The sequence below is a fragment of the Trichosurus vulpecula genome, chromosome 6 (assembly GCF_011100635.1).
Source record: "Trichosurus vulpecula isolate mTriVul1 chromosome 6, mTriVul1.pri, whole genome shotgun sequence".
NCBI classification, from domain to species: domain Eukaryota; kingdom Metazoa; phylum Chordata; class Mammalia; order Diprotodontia; family Phalangeridae; genus Trichosurus; species Trichosurus vulpecula.
The window spans coordinates 59,509,312-59,533,466 of NC_050578.1; the positions used below are offsets into that span (position 1 = coordinate 59,509,312).

Consider the following 24,155-nt stretch of genomic DNA (forward strand, 5'->3'; position numbering starts at 1 on the left):
GATATTCAAGAAATAATCAAAAATTAAAAAAGAAATAATCAGAAGGTAAAGACTATGTAACTACCCAGGGGTCTAATGAATGCATACTGATCATGTCACCAAGGACTGGGAAAACCACGAAGCTGTACTTCTACTTGTCAGTCTGTTTGTTTTTTTTTTTTTATCCATGGTTTATACTGAATGCTAGCTGTCCTTTTCCCCCATGACACTGGAACTTCAAAGAATCATATCTCATAATATACTAACATTCTGATCACAGTTAAAGACAGGTCTTTCACCTGAATTATTTTGAATCTTTGGACTCCTTGCACATCATGGTTTTTTCTTTGCCAGCCTTTGGTTTTGTGAGGAATGGTAATCTCATGTGCATTTCTTTTGTCTCACTCCCATCCCCTTCCCACCTGAGGTAGTACTCTGCAGAGTGTATGACAACAGTAGACTTTCCCTTGAGGACCTGGTTGTTTCTGACTGGAGTAGTCTTATGTGTAGTGAGGTACACTGCTAAGAAATATATACAACATACGTTTGTATCTAGGTTCATTGGTTGTGAGATTTCTTAATGAAGGATAATATGCTTACAGAGTAGCATGAATGCTGACTTTCCCATATTTGCTTTCACACGTATGGTCCTAAGAGTATCAGAGCCTTGCATTAATAGGAGGCTGATTTTCTTCCACCAGCATAAAGTCCTCTTCTTGAATAGGGACATGCACAGATACACAGACACTTATATAGAAATTGTCCTAAGTGGGGAATAGGAATAGAATCTGTGTTTACATATAACATTAAGGAATACAAATGACACAACCACATGTGGCCATCAATACAGCCAAACGGGCCCATGCCTGGAATGCACTCTCTTCTGACCTCCTCCCCTTAAAATTCCTAGTTTTTCCAAGGCTTTCAAGCCCCACCTCATCCAGCTACTAGTATTTACCTATTTATTTTGGATACATTTTAAAATATACTGATATCTGTACAGGTTGCATCCCTCCTTATCCTCTAGAATCTAAGCTTTTCAAGGATTGACTTTCATTTTTCTCATTACTCTTCAGGGAGCTAGCACATAGTAGGACCTTAACGAACATTTATTAATTGATTGAAATAATATATTCATATTAATTAATGCTTTATTTTCTGTGGCAAAATAAAAGTTTACTTTTATTTTTTTATTTACAAAGTATTGATTTTTAATTTAAAATTGCTATAAATGTTAATTTTTAGAGAAAAATCCCATTTCTTATATTAAAAATATCCATAGCTATGAAATTTCTGAAGAGTTCTGCTGTTCTATAATGAAGTCTAGTTCCCCAAAATTACATAAGAAAGTCAATGTGCAATATCATTTTCTCAACTGGTTGGCAACAGTATTTTTGGCCATGCGCTCAATAAATACAGGCTATTAAAATGTTCAAATCAACATCCTATTCAAATATAATTACATAGTATGACATACATGATGTCATTTATTATATATTTGTTTATGTACTTGTGTGTATATATAATACTATGTGAGCTAACGCAGAAGAGACATGAAGAAACTTTAAGCAAAAATTATCTAAATATGTAATTTTCTATAGAAAATGATCAAGGAAATGATCCGCCATCTATTTTTGATCCGGCTTCTGTTTACCCTGGACGGAAAGAGAGGCTCAGATATAGTGTCAAAACCAAAAAGAAAATATCAACTCCTTAGGCAAGAATGATGATTCATGGGCATGAGGAAGACTAAGTCAGCTATAATAAAAGGGGATTTTATCTTGATATCCTGTTATGACAAACTGCTATCCACTCTTATCTTGGTTTATGATGTTACCAGAAACACTCAATGAAATTATGGTCTTGTGAGTACCTGGATATGTTTACCACTTTTCTATTTATATATAATCTACTGATTTCCAGATTCTAAAATAAATGCTTCTGTGGTGAAAAGGAAATTATGTACATACTCTATATACATTTATCTTTGCTGGTATAAAAGCATATTACCATTTAACTTCAATCCTTCTAGAGAGGTGAAATTGCTACTGATATTTTAAAAAATTAAAATATGGAATTCAAACAATTTTTAATATTTTGTTCATTTTTGGTAAAATGTAAGTAGAACTCACAAACTTTTCCTTTATGGGTTATACCTATATATTTTTCCTATCATCTGAAAGCAAATTTACTTTATTTTGTTAAAAGTTAGGAAGAATCCTTGCAAGAAGCCATGAGAATACTCACTAGGAGGTATAATACATATAGATGGTCTCAGGCACTTACTTGGCCCAAGTTCAAGTTACTTAACTGATCAGTTTCAGTTTTCTTATCTGGAAAATAGTAATAATAAAATAGCCCCTTCCTCCAAAGCATTGAACAAAGATAAAGCATTTGTTGTGCGGAGGATAAAATGAAAAAAACTTATTTAAAGTATTTTGTAAGTCTTATAATGTTATGTAAATTATTGTTATTAGTATCATCATCATTACAATATGTTATAACAATAATATCTCTAAGTGAGTCTATAATGAACATTTTCATGGAATATTATTACATGATCTTCTTGTATTGCTCAAAATGACTTTTAAAAAAATATTCCAAATTAATCAGCCATTCACCATCTTAAGTCTCTCTCTACCTTAAATTCAGAAGATGAGTCAATATAAATATAAATAAATAAAAACTGATTTTAAAAAATTCCAAATTAATCTGCCTTTCATCATTTTAAGTCTCTCTTGACCTTAAATTCAGAAGATGGGTCAGTATAAATATTTGATTGGGTTTTTTTTTAACCTTAGTGGACACACATCAACCAATCAACTGATTTGTCAAAATATGTTTATTAAGTACCCAGTGGAGATAAAAAGATAAAAATGAGAGTCCCTGCCCTCAAGGCAGTCACATTTGTCTTGGGGGATATACAGGAAATTAAAAAAAATAATATGATTGCTGAGTATATAGGAGGCACTGATACCTGGGAAAAATTAAGATAGGCCTCTAGGTCTCAACTGAGCTGAGTCTTGATAGTAGCTAGATTCTATGGAAATACAAAAAGCCATCCATATCCCTTTTTCCTCTTTAAGTCACCTTTTACAAAAATAATACTAGGTCAGTATTTTAATGTAAAGTTCTTCCTCTAATCTAAATAAGAAACCTTATCAGTCTTTCTTTAACTATCAATTTCAAAAGAATGTTCTACCTAGAAATCTTATTACAGATCATTCTTATCAAAGGACTAACCAGTTTCTAAAGAGAAAGGCCTGATCAGGCCAGGAAAGATTCCTCCAGGAATCTGACCAGGGTAAGAGGAAGAATGTCTTTGATTAATTCAACTAAGAATATCTTTGATTAATTTAACCAAGAAAAGCATTTGTGGAGCTTATCTTTGACTTGGTTAAAAAAAAAAAAAGAATCATTAGAGAGAGCTGTTAAAAGAGGAACTGAATGGTTTTAGGAAAAATGATTCTTCAGGGTGCTCTAAAATTAAGTGACTATTGTTCTGCTGGATGAATCCAAATGAATGCTTACACTTTGCCCTCTCTCCCTCTTCCTCCCCCTCCCCCCCCCCCCCCCCCCGCCCCACCTTTGAACTTGATTATCTAGTTAATCTTTATTCTTGGACCCTATAACTTGTTACTGGAAAAAGACTTAGGAGAGAAATTTTCAAAAGCATCTTTTTTGGATTCTTTCTCTCTAATGTGAGATGCCTAAAATTATAATTATTTAATTAATAATTATGATTATTTAATTAAATTATAATTCTTTAATTATAATTACTTCATTTTATTTGTTCCCAAAACGTAGGGTACTGAATATTTCTTCCTCAGTTCCAAAAAGTGTCAGAGAGCTTTCAAAGCATGGGGAAACAAAGGCAGAGGCAGGAAATGGAAAGACCTACTTTCCTGGTTTCTCACAAATGGAATGTGTATTCCAGAGTGTCCCTTTGGCTCACAGAAAGGAACAGAAATAAGGAGAGCTGTGAAAGAATCACAAAAGAGGCCTCCTTATTCAGGGTAAAGATGGCCAGTGCCCCTTTCCCAACATGTAATTTGTACATGATAGACATGAACACACAGCAGGTGATAGGGAAACAGAAATCTCAGAACTTCTTAGTGACTATGGGGCAAATATATATTGCCTAGTTATGTACAGCCAGCAAAACTGTGTTTTATGGCCATGAGATACAAGTAAAGCATCTCACTAAAGAGACAATACTTTTGATCAGAAGAGCTTGCCCGAATTTGTATGTAACAGAGACACTCTATGCTGAGAGCCGATCTCAAGCGAGATGAAGTTGGGTGCAGGGGGAGCCCTCAGATCCTGCAGTGCCCTTTCTCAAGGCCCAGGGGAGAGTGTGCCCTGGGTTACAGCGTGGTACTCTGTTCTAGCCTCACCTCTCTCTGTTCAGCAGATGTTTCTGATTGAGTTAATGGATGGGAGCACACAAGGATGGGAGAATTTCCCACACCAGGGCTTCCCAGATTTTTGAGCCAATAGGTTATTGCAGGGTGGTCTCCCCTTCTAGGGACACTCCCCTCCCCCCCCAACCTGACTGTGTGTGAATGTACAAAGAATGTGGGTCCTTGTGGAAAAAGTCCATGCCTGAGCTATATTTCCATTAGGCTTACCTTTCTATAATTGATACTTGTTTAAAATAAAGACCTTTAATCAACCCAAATGGGAAAATGCTGTACTTGGGCTGAGATCCTTGTGACTCTGGCTGTTCTCAGAGACATGAGCTTTGACAGACAGAAAAGTCTGTTTCTGGAAAACCTGAGAGGTGGAAAAACTACAAAGAGAAAAAAGATGAGAGTATGGAGGAGTCATGATTAGCTGACATAAGCTCAGGTAGATTTTTTTTTTAAAATTCTGATAAATGCCAGGTAGTAGTCCTATTTTCACTGAATGCTGTCTTTGAATTTACTTAGTTATTCTGTGTTGTTTGAGTCATACTTGCATACAGATAGCATTTTGTTAATGGCTAGAAATGTGATGATAATAAAATAGGAAGGAAAGAAAAAAAATTAACCTTGGCAAAACCAAGGAGCAGTGGAAAGAATGCTGGATATGGAGTTAAGTGAGATCAAATTTCAAATCCACATTTATAGCTGTATAATCTTACAGAAATCACTTTATCTCAGATCCTGAGCTTCCTCATCTATAGAATGTGGAATGCTTTGATTACGTACCTCACAAGGTTATTGAGAAGACTCTGAAAATCTTAAAATACCATAAATATGTGACATAGTATGTAAAATCACAAAGAAATCTCAAGTTTCTAAACTCTGCTCCTATCGGAATTCAGAATAAAAAAAATTAAAAATGAATCTGATCATTTTAGGTAGAAAGATCCAAAGCTTTGACTTGGAAAATTTCCAATTTCAAGCAGCCTTGGGACCCAAGTATAGATAGAAATTCAGTGGAGTCAACTTAGGCTTTTACTAGAAATGTAATAGCCCCTGAGTGCTCTTCACAGTACAAGGTTTGAGTTTTCTCTGACTTCCAAGGCAGGACTGTTTCAACAGTTTAGCACAACACAGTAACCTAGCTGCTTGTAATACCAGACCCAGAGTCACTAGGGGAAGAGCTAAATGAAAGTTACTGGCCTGGCATCAAGAAGTTTTGTAATTTTCCAATTCTTATATTCTTTATAAACCCAATAAAGAGAATTTTTGGAGATAATAACAGCTGCCATTTCATTAGTGCTTGAGCATATGTAAAATACTTAGCATAACTTCTCATCTGATCTCCATAGTCACTCTGTGAAATAAGTTTTATCACCCCCATTTTATAGGTGAATAAACAGTTGTCTACTATTGTCACAATGATCAGAGATAGGATTTGAATCCTGATTTCTCCTTACTTCAAGTCAAGTGCTCATTCCACTACACCACAATATCTGTCCAGAACGAGGATCATTCAGGGCAGTGGAATCATCTTTATTCAGTATATTTTATGTGATTCACTATAGTTTGATACAATGAGCATCATTGCTCTTTTCCCATCTCTATCTCTTAATCAATTAACTTATAAGCATTTGGCAGCTTGGTAGTGTAGTGGATAAGAATTCTGCTTCAGATACTTAATAGCTGTGTGACCCTCATCTGTAAAATGAGGATAGCAGTGCATCTCCTTCATAAGATTGTTATAGGGATCAAATGAGATAAAATATGTAAAATGCTTTGCAAACCTTATTCTATAAATGCTGATTATTATTATTGTCATTATGATAAGTATTTAAGTGCCTATTATGTGTCAGGGTTTTTTCTAGGGACTGGGCATACAGATACAAAGAATGAGATAGAGGGGGCGGAGCCAAGATGGCCGCGTGAAGGCAGCGTCTTACCGGAGCTCTCTCACAAGGTCTGTCAGATTCCCATAAAAAAGTGAATTTGAGCAGATCTGAGAGAGTCAGAAACCGCGAGCAGTCTGCGTGGGGCAAATTTCCGAGCCGGGAGAGTCTGAAAGGCCGGAGGAACGAACCTGTAGGCTCAGAGAGTGCTCCGTGCAGAGCTGCTCCAGACCAAGGTGGAAGCGGCCGGCTGGGAAATCCACGTGGGAGACGGGCTGGGAGAAAGCTGGGCGCCCGAAACCAGTGGAGATCCCCAGGCCTCCCAACACAGGACAGCAGTCTGTGGGAGCGATGAGAGGCAGCGCAATGCCACCAGCCGTGAAAACACCCACTCCTGACACTTGCAAAACCCAGGAACTCGGCTTCTTGAACTTCTGGAAGACTCAATGGCCAGGTAAAAGGCTCTAATCCCTCCCCCCCTCACCCAGAGAATTCCTCGGAAAAAAAAAGAGAGAACTGAAACAGAGGAGAAAGTCGTGGTGCCTCACAGGACAAATACTAGAAGCTCATTAGTCCCAGAGGGGCAGAGTCGGCAGGGGTCAACACCGGGAGTCCAGACGTAACCTTGCTCCCCCAGGGGAAGCGCCAGTCATCAGCTCAAACAACAAACAGCTGAGACCATTGCTGAAAAGCAAGTGCTGGAGAGCACCCATAGGGAGTGAGATGCCAGGGAGCCAGACCCCTCCCCCACACCTCAGGAAACTGAAGGTTATAATTCTAGACTCACAACCCCCAGAATAAGAAAGCTGGGACAGAAAGCCCTGAGACCCACAGATAGAAATTCGTTGTAAAGCCAGCAAAATGCAAACCAACATGAAGAAGAACACAAAAAAACCGAGGACAATAGATTGTTTTTATGGAGGCAGGCAGGATCAAAATACAAATATGGAAGGAGAAAGTAACGATACAGTAGATACATCAGATACCTCAAAAGGTAATATGAACTGGTCTCCAGCCCAAAAAGCACTGCTGGAAGAGCTAAAGGAGGATTTTAAAAACCAAATTAGGGAACTAAAAGAAAATATGGAAAAAAAGATTGGTGAAATGGTACGGAGATTCAGAACCTAGAGAGAGAAAATCACACCCTAAAAGGCAAAATCAACCAATTGGAAAAGGAGACTCAAAAGCAAAATGTAAACACTAACTCATTAAAAATTAGACTTGAGCAAGTGGAAGCTAATGAATCTATGAGGCACCAAGAAGTAATAAAACAAAACGTAAAGAATGAAAAAATAGAAAAAAATGTGAAATATCTGATTGGCAAAACAACTGACCTGGAAAATAGATCCAGGAGAGACAATTTGAGAGTTATTGGTCTACCGGAAATCCACGATGAAAAAAGGAGCCTTGACAGTATCTTTGAAGAAATTATTAAACACAACTGCCCAGAGGTCCTAGAACCAGAGGGCAAAATAGTCATTGAAAGAATTCACCGATCACCCCCTGAAAGAGATCCCAAACTGAAAACACCAAGAAATATTATAGCCAAATTTCAGAGCTATAAACTGAAGGAGAAAATACTGCAAGCAGCCAAAAAGAAGCAATTCAAATATCGTGGAACTACAGTCAGGATCACGCAGGACCTCTCAGCTTCCACATTAAAAGACAGGAGAAATTGGAATATGATATTCCGAAGGGCAAAGGAGCTGGGACTACAACCAAGGATCAACTACCCAGCAAAACTAAGCATAATTTTCCAGGCAAGGCGATGGACATTCAATGAAATAAGGGAATTCCAGACCTTCCTGATGAAAAGGCCAGAACTCAATGGAAAATTTGATCTCCAAATACAAAACTCAAGAGAGACATAAAAAGGTAACCAGGGGGAAAAACCCCATAAACCTTATTAACCAATAAAGGCAGGTTGTTTACATCTTTATGTGGGATTATATCATATTATGTATGTTTTTTATGTATATGTATATGTATATATATATGTGTGTGTGTGTGTGTGTGTGTGTGTATACATATACATATATAAGTCATTCTTGTGAATGGTACAACTATTATGACAAATGAAAGGGATATACATAAGTTGTGAATGCCTGTATAAATTAACTGATGTAAAGATATAAAATATAAATAAGAGATATAAAGGGAGGGCTATGAGGGAAGTGGTAAGGAGGTAGTAGAAAAGGGTAAATTACACCAAAGGAAGTGGCACAAAAACATATTATAGTAGAGGGAAAGAAGGGAGGGAGAAGAGCACTATTTGAGCTTTACTGTCATCTGATCTAGTTCAAGAAGGGAATAACATACTCTGATAAGTTTGGAAATCTAAGTTGTCCTACGGGAAGTGGGAGGGTAAGGGGGGAAAAAGGGAGGGGGGTGGGCAGAAGGGAGAGGAGAAGTAGGAAGTGGGTAATGGTAAGACAAGGGAGGGGAATAAAGAGGGAGGGTTAACTGAGGAAAGCGGTGGTCAAAAGCAAAACTTTGTTGAGGAGGAGAAGGGGAAAGGGAGAAATAAAAGCATAAACAGGGGGAATTAGGATGGAGAAAAAGACACAGATAGAAATCATAACCCTGAACGTGCAGGGGATGAACATTCTCACAAAACAGAAGCAGATAGCAGAATGGATTAAAAACCATAATCCTACAATATGCTGTTTACAAGAAACGCATCTGAAACAGGGGGATACACATAGGGTTAAGGTAAAAGGCTGGAGTAAAATATATTGTGCCTCAGCTAAAGTAAAACAAGCAGGTGTAGCAATCCTAATCTCAGACAAAGCAAAAGTAAAGATAGATCTAATTTAAAGAGATAAGGAAGGACATTATATCCTGCTAAAAGGCACCATAAACAATGAAGCAATATCATTGCTTAACATATATGCACCAAGTGGTAAGGCATACAAATTCTTAGAGGAGAGGTTAAGGGAGTTACAGGAAGAAATAGACAGCAAAACTATAATATTGGGAGACCTCAACCTCCCCCTTTCTGAACTTGATAAATCTAACCTCAAAATAAATAAGAAAAAAGTTAAGGAGGTAAACAGAATTTTAGAAAAGGCACATATGATAGACCTCTGGAGAAAACTGAATGGGGATAAAAAGGAATATACTTTCTTCTCAAAAGTACATGGCACATACTCAAAAATTGACCATGTAGTAGGGCATAAAAACCTCACAATCCAGTGCAGAAAAGCAGAAGTAGTCAATGCATCCTTTTCAGATCATGATGCAATAAGAATCATTTTTAATAAAGTACCATGGAAAAATAAGCTAAAAACTAATTGGAAACTAAATAATTTAATTCTAAAGAATGAGTGGGCCAAAGAACAAATCAGAGAAACAATTAATAATTTCATTCAAGAGAATGACAATAATGAAACAACATACCAAAACTTATGGGATGCAGCAAAAGCAGTTCTTAGGGGAAGTTTTATATCTCTAAATGCCTACATGAATAAAATAGGGAAAGAGGAGATCAATGATCTGGGCAGACAGCTGAAAAAGCTAGAAAAAGAGCAAATTGAAAACCCCCAATTAAATACCAAATTAGAAATACTGAAAATCAAAGGAGAGATTAATAAAATTGAAACCAAGAAAACTATTGAATTAATAAATAAAACAAAGAGCTGGTTTTATGAAAAAAAACAATAAAATTGATAAACCTTTGGCCAATTTGATTTAAAAAAAGAAAGAAGAAAATCAAATTACTAGTATCAAAAATGAAAAGGGTGAGGTCACCTCTAATGAAGAGGAAATCAAAACAATAATTAGGAATTATTTTGCCCAACTGTATGCCCATAAATTTGACAACCTTAGAGATATGGATGAATATGTACAAAAACATAAACTGCCCAGGCTAACAGAGAAGGAAGTGAAATTTCTTAATGACCCCATATCAGAAAAAGAAATTGAGCAGGCCATCAATGAACTCCCTAGGAAAAAATCTCCAGGGCCAGATGGCTTTACATGTGAATTCTATCAAACATTTAAAGAACAACTAATTCCAATACTTTGTAGACTATTTGGGAAAATAGGTGAAGAAGGAGTCCTACCAAATTCTTTTTATGACACAAATATGGTACTAATACCCAAACCAGGTAGAGTCAAAACAGAGAAAGAAAATTATAGACCAATTTCTCTAATGAATATTGATGCAAAAATTTTAAATAAAATATTAGCAAAAAGATTGCAGCAACTCATTACGAGAATAATACACTATGACCAGGTAGGATTTATTCCAGGAATGCAAGGCTGGTTCAATATTAGGAAAACTATTAGCATAATTGACCATATCAACAACAAAACTAGCAGAAACCATATGATCATCTCAATAGACGCAGAAAAAGCCTTTGACAAAGTACAACACCCATTCCTATTAAAAACACTAGAAAGCATAGGAATAAGTAGAACCTTCCTCAAAATTATAAATAGCATCTACCTAAAACCATTGACAAGCATTATTTGTAACGGGGATAAACTACATGCATTCCCAATAAGATCAGGGGTGAAACAAGGATGTCCATTATCACCCCTATTATTCAATTTGGTACTAGAAACATTAGCTGTAGCAATAAGAGAAGAAAAAGAAATTGAAGGAATTAGAATAGGAAAAGAAGAAACTAAATTATCACTTTTTGCAGATGATATGATGATTTATCTAGAGAATCCTAGAGAATCAAGTAAAAAACTACTTGAAATAATAAACAACTTTAGCAAAGTTGCAGGATATAAAATAAACCCACATAAATCCTCAGCATTCCTATACATTACTGACAAAGCCCAACAGCAAGAGATAGAAAGAGAAATTCCATTCAAAGTTACTGAAGGCACTATAAAATATTTGGGAGTCTATTTGCCAAGACAAACCCAGGGCCTATATGAACATAACTATGAAGCACTTTTCATGCGAATAAAATCAGATCTAAATAAATGGAGAAATATCACTTGCTCATGGTTAGGCTGAGCTAATATAATAAAAATGACAATTTTACCTAAATTAATCTATCTATTCAGTGCCATACCAATCGAACTACCAAAAAATTTTTTTACTGAGCTGGACAAAATAATAACAAAATTCATTTGGAAAAACAAGAGGTCTAGAGTATCTAGGGTATTAATGAAAAGACATGCTAGAGATGGTGGCTTAGCCACACCAGATATTAAACTGTACTACACAGCAGCAGTCATCAAAACTGCCTGGTACTGGTTAAGAAACAGGGGTGTGGATCAGTGGAATAGGATAGGTACACAAGTAGATGAAATCAACAAGTTTACCAATCTACTCTTTGATAAACCCAAAGAGGCCAGCTTCTGGGCTAATAATTCACTATTTCACAAAAACTGTTGGGAAAATTGGAAAATGGTAGGACAGAAACTGGGCATAGACCAATATCTTACACCATATACCAAAATAAAGTCAAAATGGGTTCATGATTTAGGAGAAAAGTTGATACTCTAAGTAATTTGGGAAAGCAAGGAATAGTTTACTTATCAGATTTGTGGAAAAGTAAAGAATTCATGACCCAACAAGAGATAGACAGCATTACAAAATGCAAAATGGATAATTTTGATTATGTCAAATTGAAATGTTTTTGTACAAGAAAAGCCAATGCAACAAGAATTAGGAGGGAAGCAGAAAATTGGGAGAAAATCTTTGCAACTAGTATCTCTGATAAAGGCCTCATCTCTAAAATATACAGGGAGCTGAGCCAAATATAAAGGAATACAAGCCATTCCCCAATTGAGAAATGGTCAAAGGATATGAACAGGCAGTTTTCAGAGGAACAAATTAAAGCTATCTACAGGCATATGAAAAAATGCTCTGGATCTCTACTGATTAGAGAAATGCAAATCAAAACAACTCTTAGATACCACATCTCTCCTGTCAGATTGGCTAAAATAACAAAACAGGAAAATGATAAATGCTGGAAAGGATGTGGGGAAATTGGAACATTGTTGCATTGCTGGTGGAGTTGTGAGCTGATCCAGCCACTTTGCAGAGCAGTTTGGAACTATGCCCAAAGAGCTATAGAAATGTTCATACCCTTTGACCCAGCAATACCACTTCTAGGGTTGTATCCCAAAGAAATCACACAAGCGGGAAAAGGACCCATATGTACAAAAATATTTATAGCAGCTCTTTTTGTGGTAGCTAAGAATTGGAAATCAAAGGGATGCCCATCAATTGGGGAATGGCTGAACAAGCTGTGGTATATGAAGGTGACGGAATACTATTGTGCCATAAGAAATGGGGATGATGCAGACTTCATAACAACCTGGAAAAACCTACACGACATAATGCTGAGTGAGCGGAGCAGAGCCAGGAGAACGTTGTGCACAGCCACAGATATATGGATTCCGTGAGGACCAACCCTGACATACTGCACTTTTCTCAGCAACCTAAGGGGCAAGGACAACTCCAGGGGACTCACGATGGAGAATGCTATCTTCACCCAGAGAAAGAAATGCGATGTTTGAATACAGATCGAGGCGCACTACATGCTCGCCTTTTGTGCTTCTTTTCTTGTTTTTGTTTTTGGGTTTTTTTTTTGGTTCTGTCTCTTCTTTCTCATGATTCATTCCATTGGTCAAAATTCTTCTCCACGACTTGACTAGTGCATAAATTAATTCAATGCGAAGTTATACATGAAGTTATATGAGATTCCATGCCGTCTTGGGGAGGGAGGGGGGAGGGAGGGGAGAAAAACTGGAACTCAAAACCATGTAGAACCGTGTGTGGTAAACTAAAAATAAATAAATTAAAAAAAAAGAATGAGATAATCTCTGCTTGCAAGGAACTTATACTCTACCGGGAGAGATTAGATAGGGCCCTCAATGAGCGTAATTTCAAGGGGATGGCTTTGATGATTTCCCAGAATGTCCTTTTCACACTGTGACTTTCCCCATCATGGTTTTGATATATTGTGGGTTGGCAGAAGAGATTAAATGGCAATATTGGTGAAAGCTGCTGATGACATGTGAAGGCCAGCAGACAAGAGAAAAAATTTAGAAACTCAGAAATGCATAAATATATGAATAGTATTGTATAATATCAACATATTTACCTTTTAATACCATAATAATCCAAACTTCTTCTCCGGTATGAAGGGAAGGATAACTGTATTATAAATTTGTTATTGAAGTTTCTATCTCTCTGACCTCTCCCTCAAACATAAAAACAAATTGTGAGAAATGTCATTTTTTCTCATTAGCTAATTTTTTAAAGCCTCAGAACCTTCCTTAATGGAAATGTATTTCATAATGTAAAACTTTTTTTGAATTTTTCTGATACAGAGCACACTTGATATTTGAAGTCCTGATCGTAGGTAGCTATGAGAAGGTTGCATCTGAGTCCAATTTGAGACACGATGATGGATGCTGTTTTTACCTATCTTGCTTCTAGCACTTATTTTAAAAAAAATATTCACATGTTTCTCCCGATGTGCTTCTATAAGATGTAGTGATATCCAGAAGAAAAAATAGGTTTGCAGTTACGATGATAACATTAAGCCATATTCTGCATTATGGTAATGTGGTGATAGATTTGGGGTCAGGAAGGCCTGCAATCCCCTTTGCCTTCAGCACTCTCCATGTAAAAATGGGCAAGTTCAATTGGCATTTTTGTGTCTTAGTTTCATCATCTCTAAAATGGAAAAAAAAAATTGTACTTGGTGAACTTTTAACTAAAGGTTGCTGTGAGACTCAAATGAGATTGTATGTTCAACATGCTTGGCAAGTCTTGAAGTGTTATATAAGTATATTAATTTTTTTATGTTTAATTAGACAAATTTATTAGGCTCCTACTAAGTGAAAGGTGCTATGTTACACGCTTGAGATACAAAGACAAATGTTGAGTTCAGGAAAGAGATAATAGACCAAATTAGAGGCAAGAGGGAGCCACAAACGTTTTTTGAGCTGAGGAGTGACAGGATAAAAACCTGTGGCTTAAGATGGCATCTTTGTGGAAGGTGAGTAGGAGAAAGTAGAAGCTGGAGGGAGGGAGCACAATTAGGAGAGTACTACAATAGTTCAGGTGAGAGGTGAGAAGGGCCTCCATTAGGCATTTGTTGTTGAGTCCTTTCGGTCTTATCCAACTCTTCATGACACCATTTTGGGGTTTTCTTTAACATGAAGTAGAGAAAATGTTATGGAATTCCCTGATGCTGTTCAGTCAGGGTAAGGTAGAGAGAATAGCCTAGGAAGGCTCCATGGGAGTGCCCTTAAATTTGGAGGATGGAAGAGCAAGGAAGGAAGGAAGGGAGGGAGGGAGGAAGGAAGGAAGGAAAGAAAAAGGAAGGAACGAAGGAAGGAAAGAGGGAAGGAGGGAAGGAAAGGAAGAAGGAGGGAAGGAAAGGAAGAAGAGGAAGGGAGGAGAGGAGCAATGGAGGAGAGAAGGAGGAGAGGAGAGGAGGAAGCAAGGAAGGCAGGAAGAGAGGGAGGGAAGGAGGAAGGAAAAGAGGGAGGGAGGAAGCAAAGAATAAAGGAAGGAAGAAAAGAAGGAAAGAAAGAAGGAAAGAAGGAAAGAAGAAAGAAAGAAAGGAGTTATTAAATGCCTGCTACCTGCCAGACACTGTATTCAGTACTTTCAAATATTATCTCATTTGATCCTCACAACAACCCTGGAAGATAGGTGCTATTATCCTTATTTTACAGACGAGGAAATTGAGATAGACAGCGGTTAAGTAACTTGTCCAGGGTCACACAGCTAGTAAGTGATCAAAGCAGGATTTGAGCTCAGAGCATTCTGACTCCAGATTGACTCTCTCTACTCTTCCACCCAGTGGCAAGCGGGGTGGGGAAGATGAAGTCTGTTTTGTGTATTTGATTATAATGTGCCAAGAGGTCATCTAAATGGAGATTTCCAGCAGGTAGCTGTATCTGCAGTACTAGGGCTGAGGAGAGAGATCAGGCTTGACACATAGATTTGCCTGACAGTATAAAGGATATACAAAAGCAAAATTAAAATATCTTCCCCTTTAGGATCATAGACTTAGAACTGCAAGGGACTTTGGAATGCACCCATTCCTTGATGTTGGTCTAGGACTAGTCTATCCTGAATGGCTTAACATTATAATTGCTAGACTGCAATTATTTTGAAAGGTACTTTTATATATTGGTGTATTCATGATGTACACACAACATTAATGAATGGAAAGGGCACATGGGAAATAGAATGTTTTCCAGACCAGGAAATGTCTTTCCCTGTGGATTATCAATGTAACATGAAGATAATGGTGTAGGCATTAAATAACAGAAGTATGTTATTTTTTCAAATTCCAATCTTCCTGTACAGGAGTTCTTATTACTACTAGCAGCCACTCAAATCCAAAATTCCTTTCCCAATCTTACTTAGCAGTTCTGGTTTCTTCCTCCCCCTACCCACTGTTAAAAGTGTGTGCTTTTGAACTCTGCACAAATAAATGAGCTGAAACAAATAAAACTCAGTCCACTTGAGACTTCCAAGACATCTGGTAGAGTTATTTTTTTGAGTAATTAGACCAAGTGGTGGTAAAATTCCCCAAAGTGGACTACCCTCCCGCCTGATACCCAGCTATTTCTGCAATCATCAGCTTGCAATAAACTCATGTATTTTTCTAACATGCAACCCAAATGGCACAGAATCACAAGTTTTATAACCATGACAAATATCTACTGCAATGTAGTTTTGCAAGTTTAAGTTTGTCGTGCATTTGTATGTACCAGACATTTTCAGGAAAGCTTTTCTTTGTTCCCCTGGATTCTCTTCTTCTATGGTTGAACTCCTTGACTTTATCTTTGTGCAGTTAGCATAATCTAGCATGTGAGAGCAAAAATCACCCTTAGGTACATGCCACTGCTTTTCTCTGGCTAATCCAAAGTTTTGAACCAATCTGAATTAATTGATTTTTAAATTTAGGAAAAAATGAGCCAATTGGGAAATGCTGTAAGCAAAGTATGTTCAGAAGCACTCCTCTGATCTTTGTCATAATTCATCTGGGGAAGAGTTTATCGACTATGTTTTGAAATTCAGCACGATAAAACCATAGGCCTGGGAGGAATTCTTGTGAGTTCATTTAGTCAATCCCTTTGCCTTTAGGCATGATCACATTTAAACCATCCCAGGAAAGTAAGTATCTCTCTAATTTAAATGAACTCCAGAAGGCTATTCTACAACTTCCCTTGATCACCCATTAGGAAATATCATGAAATTTAAATCACTGTCGGGAAAGTTGTCCTTATCTACAATTTACAACTAAATCCTGAAGGTTGTGAGCAAGGTCCCCTTCATCTAGTCCTAAACCTGAAGAATTGGTCTTTTGGTGATCATACGAAGGGTAGCATACGTTCAAGGGAACTCAAATGGCGCATGAAGAGAAAACATGGCTTGGGTACTACCAACCACAGAAGTGTATATGGTTTTGGTTATTACTTCTAAGCTTCCTGTATGCTGGTTCTTATTACTGTGAGTAGCCACACAATACAACTAATTTTTCCCTGGTCTTTGAACAGTTATGGTTTCTTCCTTTTCCTATTTACTGTTAAAACCAAAGTGACCAAAGTACCTTGAAGGATGTTGCTGCTACCTGTACTCACCATTGACCCCATTCCCCTTGTCATTCCAGCTACCATAGCACCTGGTACCTCTTCAGTTAGTCTTCTCCTTAGCACCTGTTACTGCAAGTCATATCATCATTTCCCTGATGTTGAAAATGAAGGAAAAACACAACAACCTGTTTGGGTAGTTAGGTAGTAGAGTGGATAGAGTACTGAGCCTAGAGTCAGGAAGATCTGAGTTTAAATCCTACCTCAGCTGTGAGTAATTTAATTTCTGCTTGCCTCATTTTCCTTAAATGTAAAAAGAGGAAAATAATTTACCTGTTTCCTAGGGTTGTTGTGAGGGTCCAATGAGATAATAATTGTAAAGCAGTTAGCACAGTACCTGGTACTTAGTAAATGCTAGATAAATATTAGCTATTATTATTTTCAGGTAATGGATGTGGCACTGAGTTTTTATGGGGCTCTTAACTGGGACCAGAGGAATGCCAAAGGTCACTTATGCTAAGGAATTATAGAATTAAATCTTTCCCATCTTTTAAGATAAAAAAAACCTTCTAGATCAATATTTTGGAAATGTACGTACATCAGCATCTTTTGCATTTGGTTTAATGTACTCTTGGAAATCACTGGATGATAATAACAGCAGCTCAAATTTACAAAATACACCTCCCCACAGTCCTATAAAGCAGCTATTACAAGAACTCTTCTCCCTAATTTATAGATGAGAAAACTGCATTCAATTTGTGGCAGAGCTGTGATTTGCACTCGAGTCTTTAGATTTCAAAGCCACCCTGTTTTTCCCATGCAAGAAACTGCCTCTCCATCTTATTTGGTACCAGCTGCATCTAAGTAGGATTCTGTAACATCTGTAATTGGAGCATTTTGTACAGATCCCAACTCTCATTCCTATTATCTGGGATAGACTTGCATCAGTAGAGGGGATTTCCACAGCAAGGAATTCTCCCTAATTTTGAAATCTCAGGTTAGCACCAAAAATAAAAGCCATGTATGAATTTTCTTTAGTTCTTCAGACCAGTAATCAGGTGATGATCCATCATTTCATACTGATTCTGTAGTGTGTGAGCAGAAATAATCGCCACACGTGACCAGATTTTTACCATGACATGTCTATAGTTCAACAGTTTAGAGACTAGTGTGAAAACTAGCAAGTAAGCAATGAACACAGATGAACTATCTTCAAGTCATTAGATTTTGGCATCTCCCACTTACCGGAGGTTTCATCTACTCTCTCATCGACAATATGGTCCTTCTGATGGACCCATTCACTATTGCACTTGAAGTAAATCTGGGTGGCAGGGCTAGCTTTGCAGTACAGGTTCACGGGCTTGTTTTTCACAATGTAAGCTTCTTCAGGCTCAATAAGGAAATGTGGCAGAGGCTCAGGAGGGTCAGATGGAAAAGTTTCTGGTAGCTCATGGAAAAAATCATCATCTACGAGAATAAAAAAGGAAAAAAATAGGTGAGTCAGAACATAGTGGCTGTCTTTCAGTTGCTAACATTTAAAAATGCCATATTAGGAGCTTAAAAGAAATAGAGTGCCATTAGAAGTAAAAAAGCAAGATTTGGATAAATGGTCAAAGGATATGACCAGGAAGATTTAAAAGGATGAAAGCCACTCTATCAACAACACCTCACTCTTATCAGACTGGCAAAGATAACAAAGGAGGGAAATTAAAAATATCAGATGGGCTATGGGAAAACAGATTAGTGAACCCAGACAGGTATAGCTTTGAATTAGTTCGATAATTCTGGAAAGCAATTTTGAACCATATCCCCAGAGTGACTGAACTGTGTATACATTCTGACCTAATTCTACCTCTGCTACACTGATTCCTCAAAGAGATCAAAGAAAGAGGAAAGGCACCTATATGTACAAAATACTTGTGGTAGTTATTTTAGTGGTAGCCCCAAACTGGAAACTAAGAGATGTCCTCCTTTTGCGAAATGACTAAACAAATTGTGGTATATGCATGTAATTGGTTATTATTGCATCATAAGAAATGAGAAAATGGACAGTTTCTGAGGAAACTACAAAGATTTCTATGAGCTGATGCAGAGTAACAAGAACAGTACCAGGAGAACTATTTATACAATGGTGACAACATTACTGAGAAACAAAACTTTGAAAGGCATGTTGACCAATGCAATGATAAATCATGAGTCCAAAAGAATGAATATGAAATACTCCACTTAGCTCTCGACAGAAGTGATGAACTTACAATGCAGAGGGAGACATATCTATTTAGGCGTGACCAATGTGGGAATGTGCTTTACTTGACTATGTATGTTTATGGTATTTGTATTATAATTTTTTTCTTTTTCTTTTTGTTATTATTGTTGGAATTGTTCAATTGAAGGGGCTTAGTGGGAGGGGTAAATTATATATGCATGTAAAATTTATTTTTAGTAAAAATAAACAAATATTTAGTTTGTATTAGAAAAGACGCAAGGCAAGGAATTATTGAATCAGCTCCTAAATTTATTTTTCAGATTCATATTGAGATCTACTGCTTTTTAGAAAGTATTGCTACCTAAGATCTAAGTCCCCCTACAAACTTATCATTCCTCATCACAGACAGGCAGCATGGATTTGAACAGTGGCGTCACACTCTAATAGAAGAGGATCCTTGTGCATGACATGTTGAGTTGGAAAACCACAAATTAGCATTATCTACATTGTGTTGTATTTTTATTTACTTTTGTTAAACAGTTCTCAATTAAATTTGAGTTTGATTCTCTTCAAGTTTTGTGATCTAATCTCAGACCCCTGAGTTTTACATCTCCAGCAGCATGGATTCCCAAAACAGCATTGGAGTCAGGAAGACCAGGGCTAAAGTCTTGCCTCTGACACATAATGACACTGTGGCCCTGGCAAGTTATTTATTCTCTCAAAACTCCAGTCAACTTTCTAACACCATAAACTGCAGAACAGGTGTTTGGGTGGAGTGAGTTTCCTCATTGGGAGTTCTTTGCACCAATAAAATCACAGGCTCAGCTCCTCCCCCCCCCCCCAAAAAAGATAATTAATCACACATTGTTATTATTCAGCTATTGTAAATCTCACTATTAAATTAAAAACTAGACTAAAATTATAATTTATTAAATTAACATTCTCTCCATTTATGAGGAATATCCTTTGGCCATGTCATATGTGACTTGGTTGTGTCCAATCTCTCTTTATTGGGAATAGGGGACACTTGAACTCTACAATTTATTCTCCAGATCAATAGAGCAGGCTAATTGGTACTAAGTAGCTTAACTTGTAAGACAAAGTCATGGGACATAGTTATAATTTAGGTTTCATAAACAGGATATCGATTTACTAGAGGCTGAAAGGCTTAAGTACAAATAATTGAATATGGAGTGTTTCATTACAATGTTATTGGACCTTGGAGTTCATTCTAGTCAATTCTGGTCACTCATCTGGTTGTTGCTGTCTTTGGAGATGGACATAGGTGAATTGGACTTCTGTCCACACAGTGACCTGCCCTGACTGTCTCCTTTCATGTACATTCCCGACCAGTTGTCTGACAGTAATGACTTCTGATTCTTGCCAGTCTGTCCTAGAGGGAGAAAAAGTGGCTGGAATTCCACTACACCACAAACAAATCATCTGCTAAAAGCAGACACAAAGAACACAAAACGTCCTAGAGTGAATTCTTAACACACAAATTTAAATGTCATTTCAGCAATGAATTATGGTCATTTTTCCATCTTTGATTTGCTATGATTCTGTCAGGGCATCATTTCTGCCTCTTTAGTGGTGAGTGCTAAGGCCAAGAGCTGTCAGTTTGCTAAAAAAATAACCTAGGCTTATTTCTGGTAGCAAGACAAAGTCATCCTAAATTATTACATTCTGTTCACAATGGGAAAAAAATGAGGGACAGTAACTATCAACAGATCTATCACCAAGAATCCAGCATCCTGAAGTCCTTATCTGGTCTCCTGTGTTTGGCTTTTTGAAGCACTTACATATTGTTATATGTAGTGATGGACAATGGTAATGATCGATAAAGCACTAAAAATATCAGGCAATATATTGCAGAGAAACAGTCTCCTTTTTGTTGTCTTTTAGAAGATTGAACATACTCCATATGTTTTCTCTGCATATATACCTGTATGTGTGTGTATACCTGTCCATTTTAAACATTCATGGAGTACAAGAAGAATTTCTTTGAGTAAAAAAGTGGACGACAAGAGAAATTAGTGGATAAAAGAGAAAGGCAAGCACATCCAAGCACAGCTTGACCAGCAGATAGATGGAATCTAGCAAAGCCACACCTAAGTATGAGACTCAGATGAGCCAATGCTATTTCACTTTAGGTGACTAAAAACATAAAAATAAAAAAATGCATAGATTTGCCAAAGTGCAGAGTTTCTGAAATAACTAAAAATTTTTCCTGCCCCCAATTTTTTTTGTTTCCTCAAGAATTAACCATATTTTACTACAATCTGAAAAGTTTTTTAAAGAATAATTAAAAAAACAAGAAAAAAATCATTTATTCTTTATTTGAAGTTGTTAATATTTTTTTTTCATTTTTAGCCTGTTTAATAAAAATGACCATTTCTAACATTTTAAATTTTAATATCAAAATATTACTTTCAGATAATTTTCATGAAATTAATTCTGCTTTAAAAAGACTGCCTTTTAAAAAACACATCTCTCTAGTTCTTAAAAAATTGAAAACTGCAATGTTACCTCTCAAATGTTCTCAATATGTATTTATTAGATAAATGAATGAACGCATTTTCTCTTATTGGTTAATTTCTTTATATTAATAAAGCATGTTATCTCATCGTTATCTATATAAATACGGTATATTGTCAGTCTATGTTTATATGAGTCCAGGGAACATATACTCAGAAAAGAAGGCAGATCAGAGGGAATGATAACAGATGGACAGCCCCCTGGTGTCCATGGAATGCAGAAAGGCCAACTGGAAGGCCTCCCATGCACTGAAAAGTTCACTTATTGAGGATTTCTAGGAAGATATGGAAATGAATCACACTGGGTGAGAAGAGTCACTCTGGATGGATGATGATCTGTACCACTGGAAAGACTGTTCAATGTAGATCAGATCATAGATCCAGTTAACTGATTGATCAATACAGAATTAATTAATATGATTTCGCTTCTGTCGTTCTTAATTCAAATTTGTAAATATGGATTTATCTTTCTAATTTTTAACTCAGGTAGAAAACAAGGAAGGAAACACTGTCATAATAGCAAGAATTTACATAGTGCTTTAAGATTTGCACAGCACTATAAACATTAATTTATTTCATCCTCATAACAACCCTGGGCGGGGGTAGGTGCACTTATTGTCACCACTTTATAGATGAAGAAACTGGGGCCCAGAAAGGCTGAATGATTTGCCCAGGGTCACACAGCTTGTAATTGTCTGAAGCAGCATTTGAATTGAGGTCTTCCTGACCCCAGGTCTAGCATTCTATCCACTGTCACTTAGCTCCCTAGAGACCATTCTCCAGATCAAAGATTGCCTGTGGCATGAAGCCACAGAGGCACATAGATTGATCACTGTCACAACACCCTTTCCTCATCTCTTATAGGAAAGTTATGTCTTGTTACTCATCCTGATTCATAAAAGGGTGAGCAGGACTACACACCCTACCACTCTGCAGCAAAGTTGGCACTCTTACAACTGCCTCCCTACACAAGTGCATGCTAGAAGACCAGGCGGGCACTCTATTTCTGAAAAGGTTTGGCTCCTGCTTTAAGGAATATGGTGTTATTGTCCTTGATATTTAGATGCAGAATTTAAAGCTACAACATGGCATTGACCCTTACATAATTTTATGTTCATTATCTTCATCCAAGGAAATAAAGAGAACCTTTATAATTCCATGGGTATTTTGTGTATTTAAAATAACAAAGTAATAGCCTACAAAATTCATCACAGTTAGTACTTAGCATCTTTACCCTACATATATCCCGTGCCTCTACTCTCTCATATTCTCCCTCACTTGAAAAGTGAAGGATGATATTAGAACAGCAGCATGATAGCTGTATTATTATTAGGTAATTAATTAGTTGTTAGTCATTAGTAATTAATTAATCACAGATCTGCTTAGTCATGACAATAATTTCTTTTGAGATATTTATCTCACTGGATAGCTAGAGCTTTTCCTTCAGCTAACACACAAACTGTGTGCATCCAACACAGTAGGTCAAAACTACATTCTGGTAAATCAAATAATTATGTCACAGATAGATTGCCAGTTTTCAAAGAGCTATGACACAATACTATTACTTCATATTAAATCTATATTATACAAAAGCTGATCTTTCTTTGAGGATTTGGGAGGCATTTTAGAATCTTGTACTGTTTCACTGTGATATTTTTCATTATTTTCATTTTCACTATCATTTTGATATAGGCCAGTAGCAATGAGTATAGAATACTGGTTAATATAATGAGATAAAATAGAGTTAATTTTCATTAGCTTTCTTGGCCTAAGGAAATTGGTGCTGCAATTCATTTTGTGTTTTTACTTGGTGACCTTTGGCAAATGACAAAATTTTTGAGACTCAATTTTCTCATCTGTATAATGGAATAATATTTTATGATGTTAGGATTGTAGATTATTTGAGGCCAGAAGGAATCTTCATAGTTAGTTCTTTTGACTTGGGAGGAAATTGATTGCTAAACCTTAATGTATAACATAAATTTATTATTATTGTATAAGTTCTAATATTTGATAAGTTGTTTTGCAAAAGATGTCTACTTTATTACTTTTTGGTTTGAGAAAATCAGATTTCAATTACTCATTTAAGAATAAATATGTGAATATATAACTATGTCTAAGCAAAATCATATGAGAATTATTCTCAAGACTTGCATTAGAACAAGCCTCACTGTCTTCCACTTAGATGTTTCCTCATTAGTATTCCATTGTTCTGATACCAGATTAGTAAAAATCCATATCATGGACAAATTAAGTCTTTCAGGTCATTGGGGGTTATTCAGTCCTCAGAAACACACACACACACACACACACACACACACACACACACACCAAAAACAAAACCCAAATGAGTATATTCCTAAAAAACTACCAAGTGGCTTTCCAGTGGTGGGCCCTTTTACAACTTGGCCTTGGGCTGAAACTAAAAACACCTATAATGAGATCCAAGTTAATGAATGACAAAGGGGTCAGGGCTCAGCTCCCACTAAGGTTAGACTACAAAACATTAACCAAGTAAAACACTAGCCCATTTTTCACTAGTTATATCAGTATGTCACATCCACTTCACACTCTCTCATTCAATAAAACTATTGGAAGCATTCCT

General features: G+C 36.7%; 1 protein-coding gene across 1 annotated transcript in view; it reads right to left on the minus strand.

The window, feature by feature from the left end:
- The window catches only part of UNC5C (unc-5 netrin receptor C), a 438,193-nt gene that overhangs the window by 168,842 nt on the left and 245,196 nt on the right, over window positions 1-24,155 (minus strand). Inside the window, exon 2 of the mRNA XM_036765340.1 lies at window positions 18,053-18,274. Coding sequence (XP_036621235.1) covers window positions 18,053-18,274 — 222 coding nt within the window. The remainder of the gene's footprint in view (window positions 1-18,052; window positions 18,275-24,155) is intronic.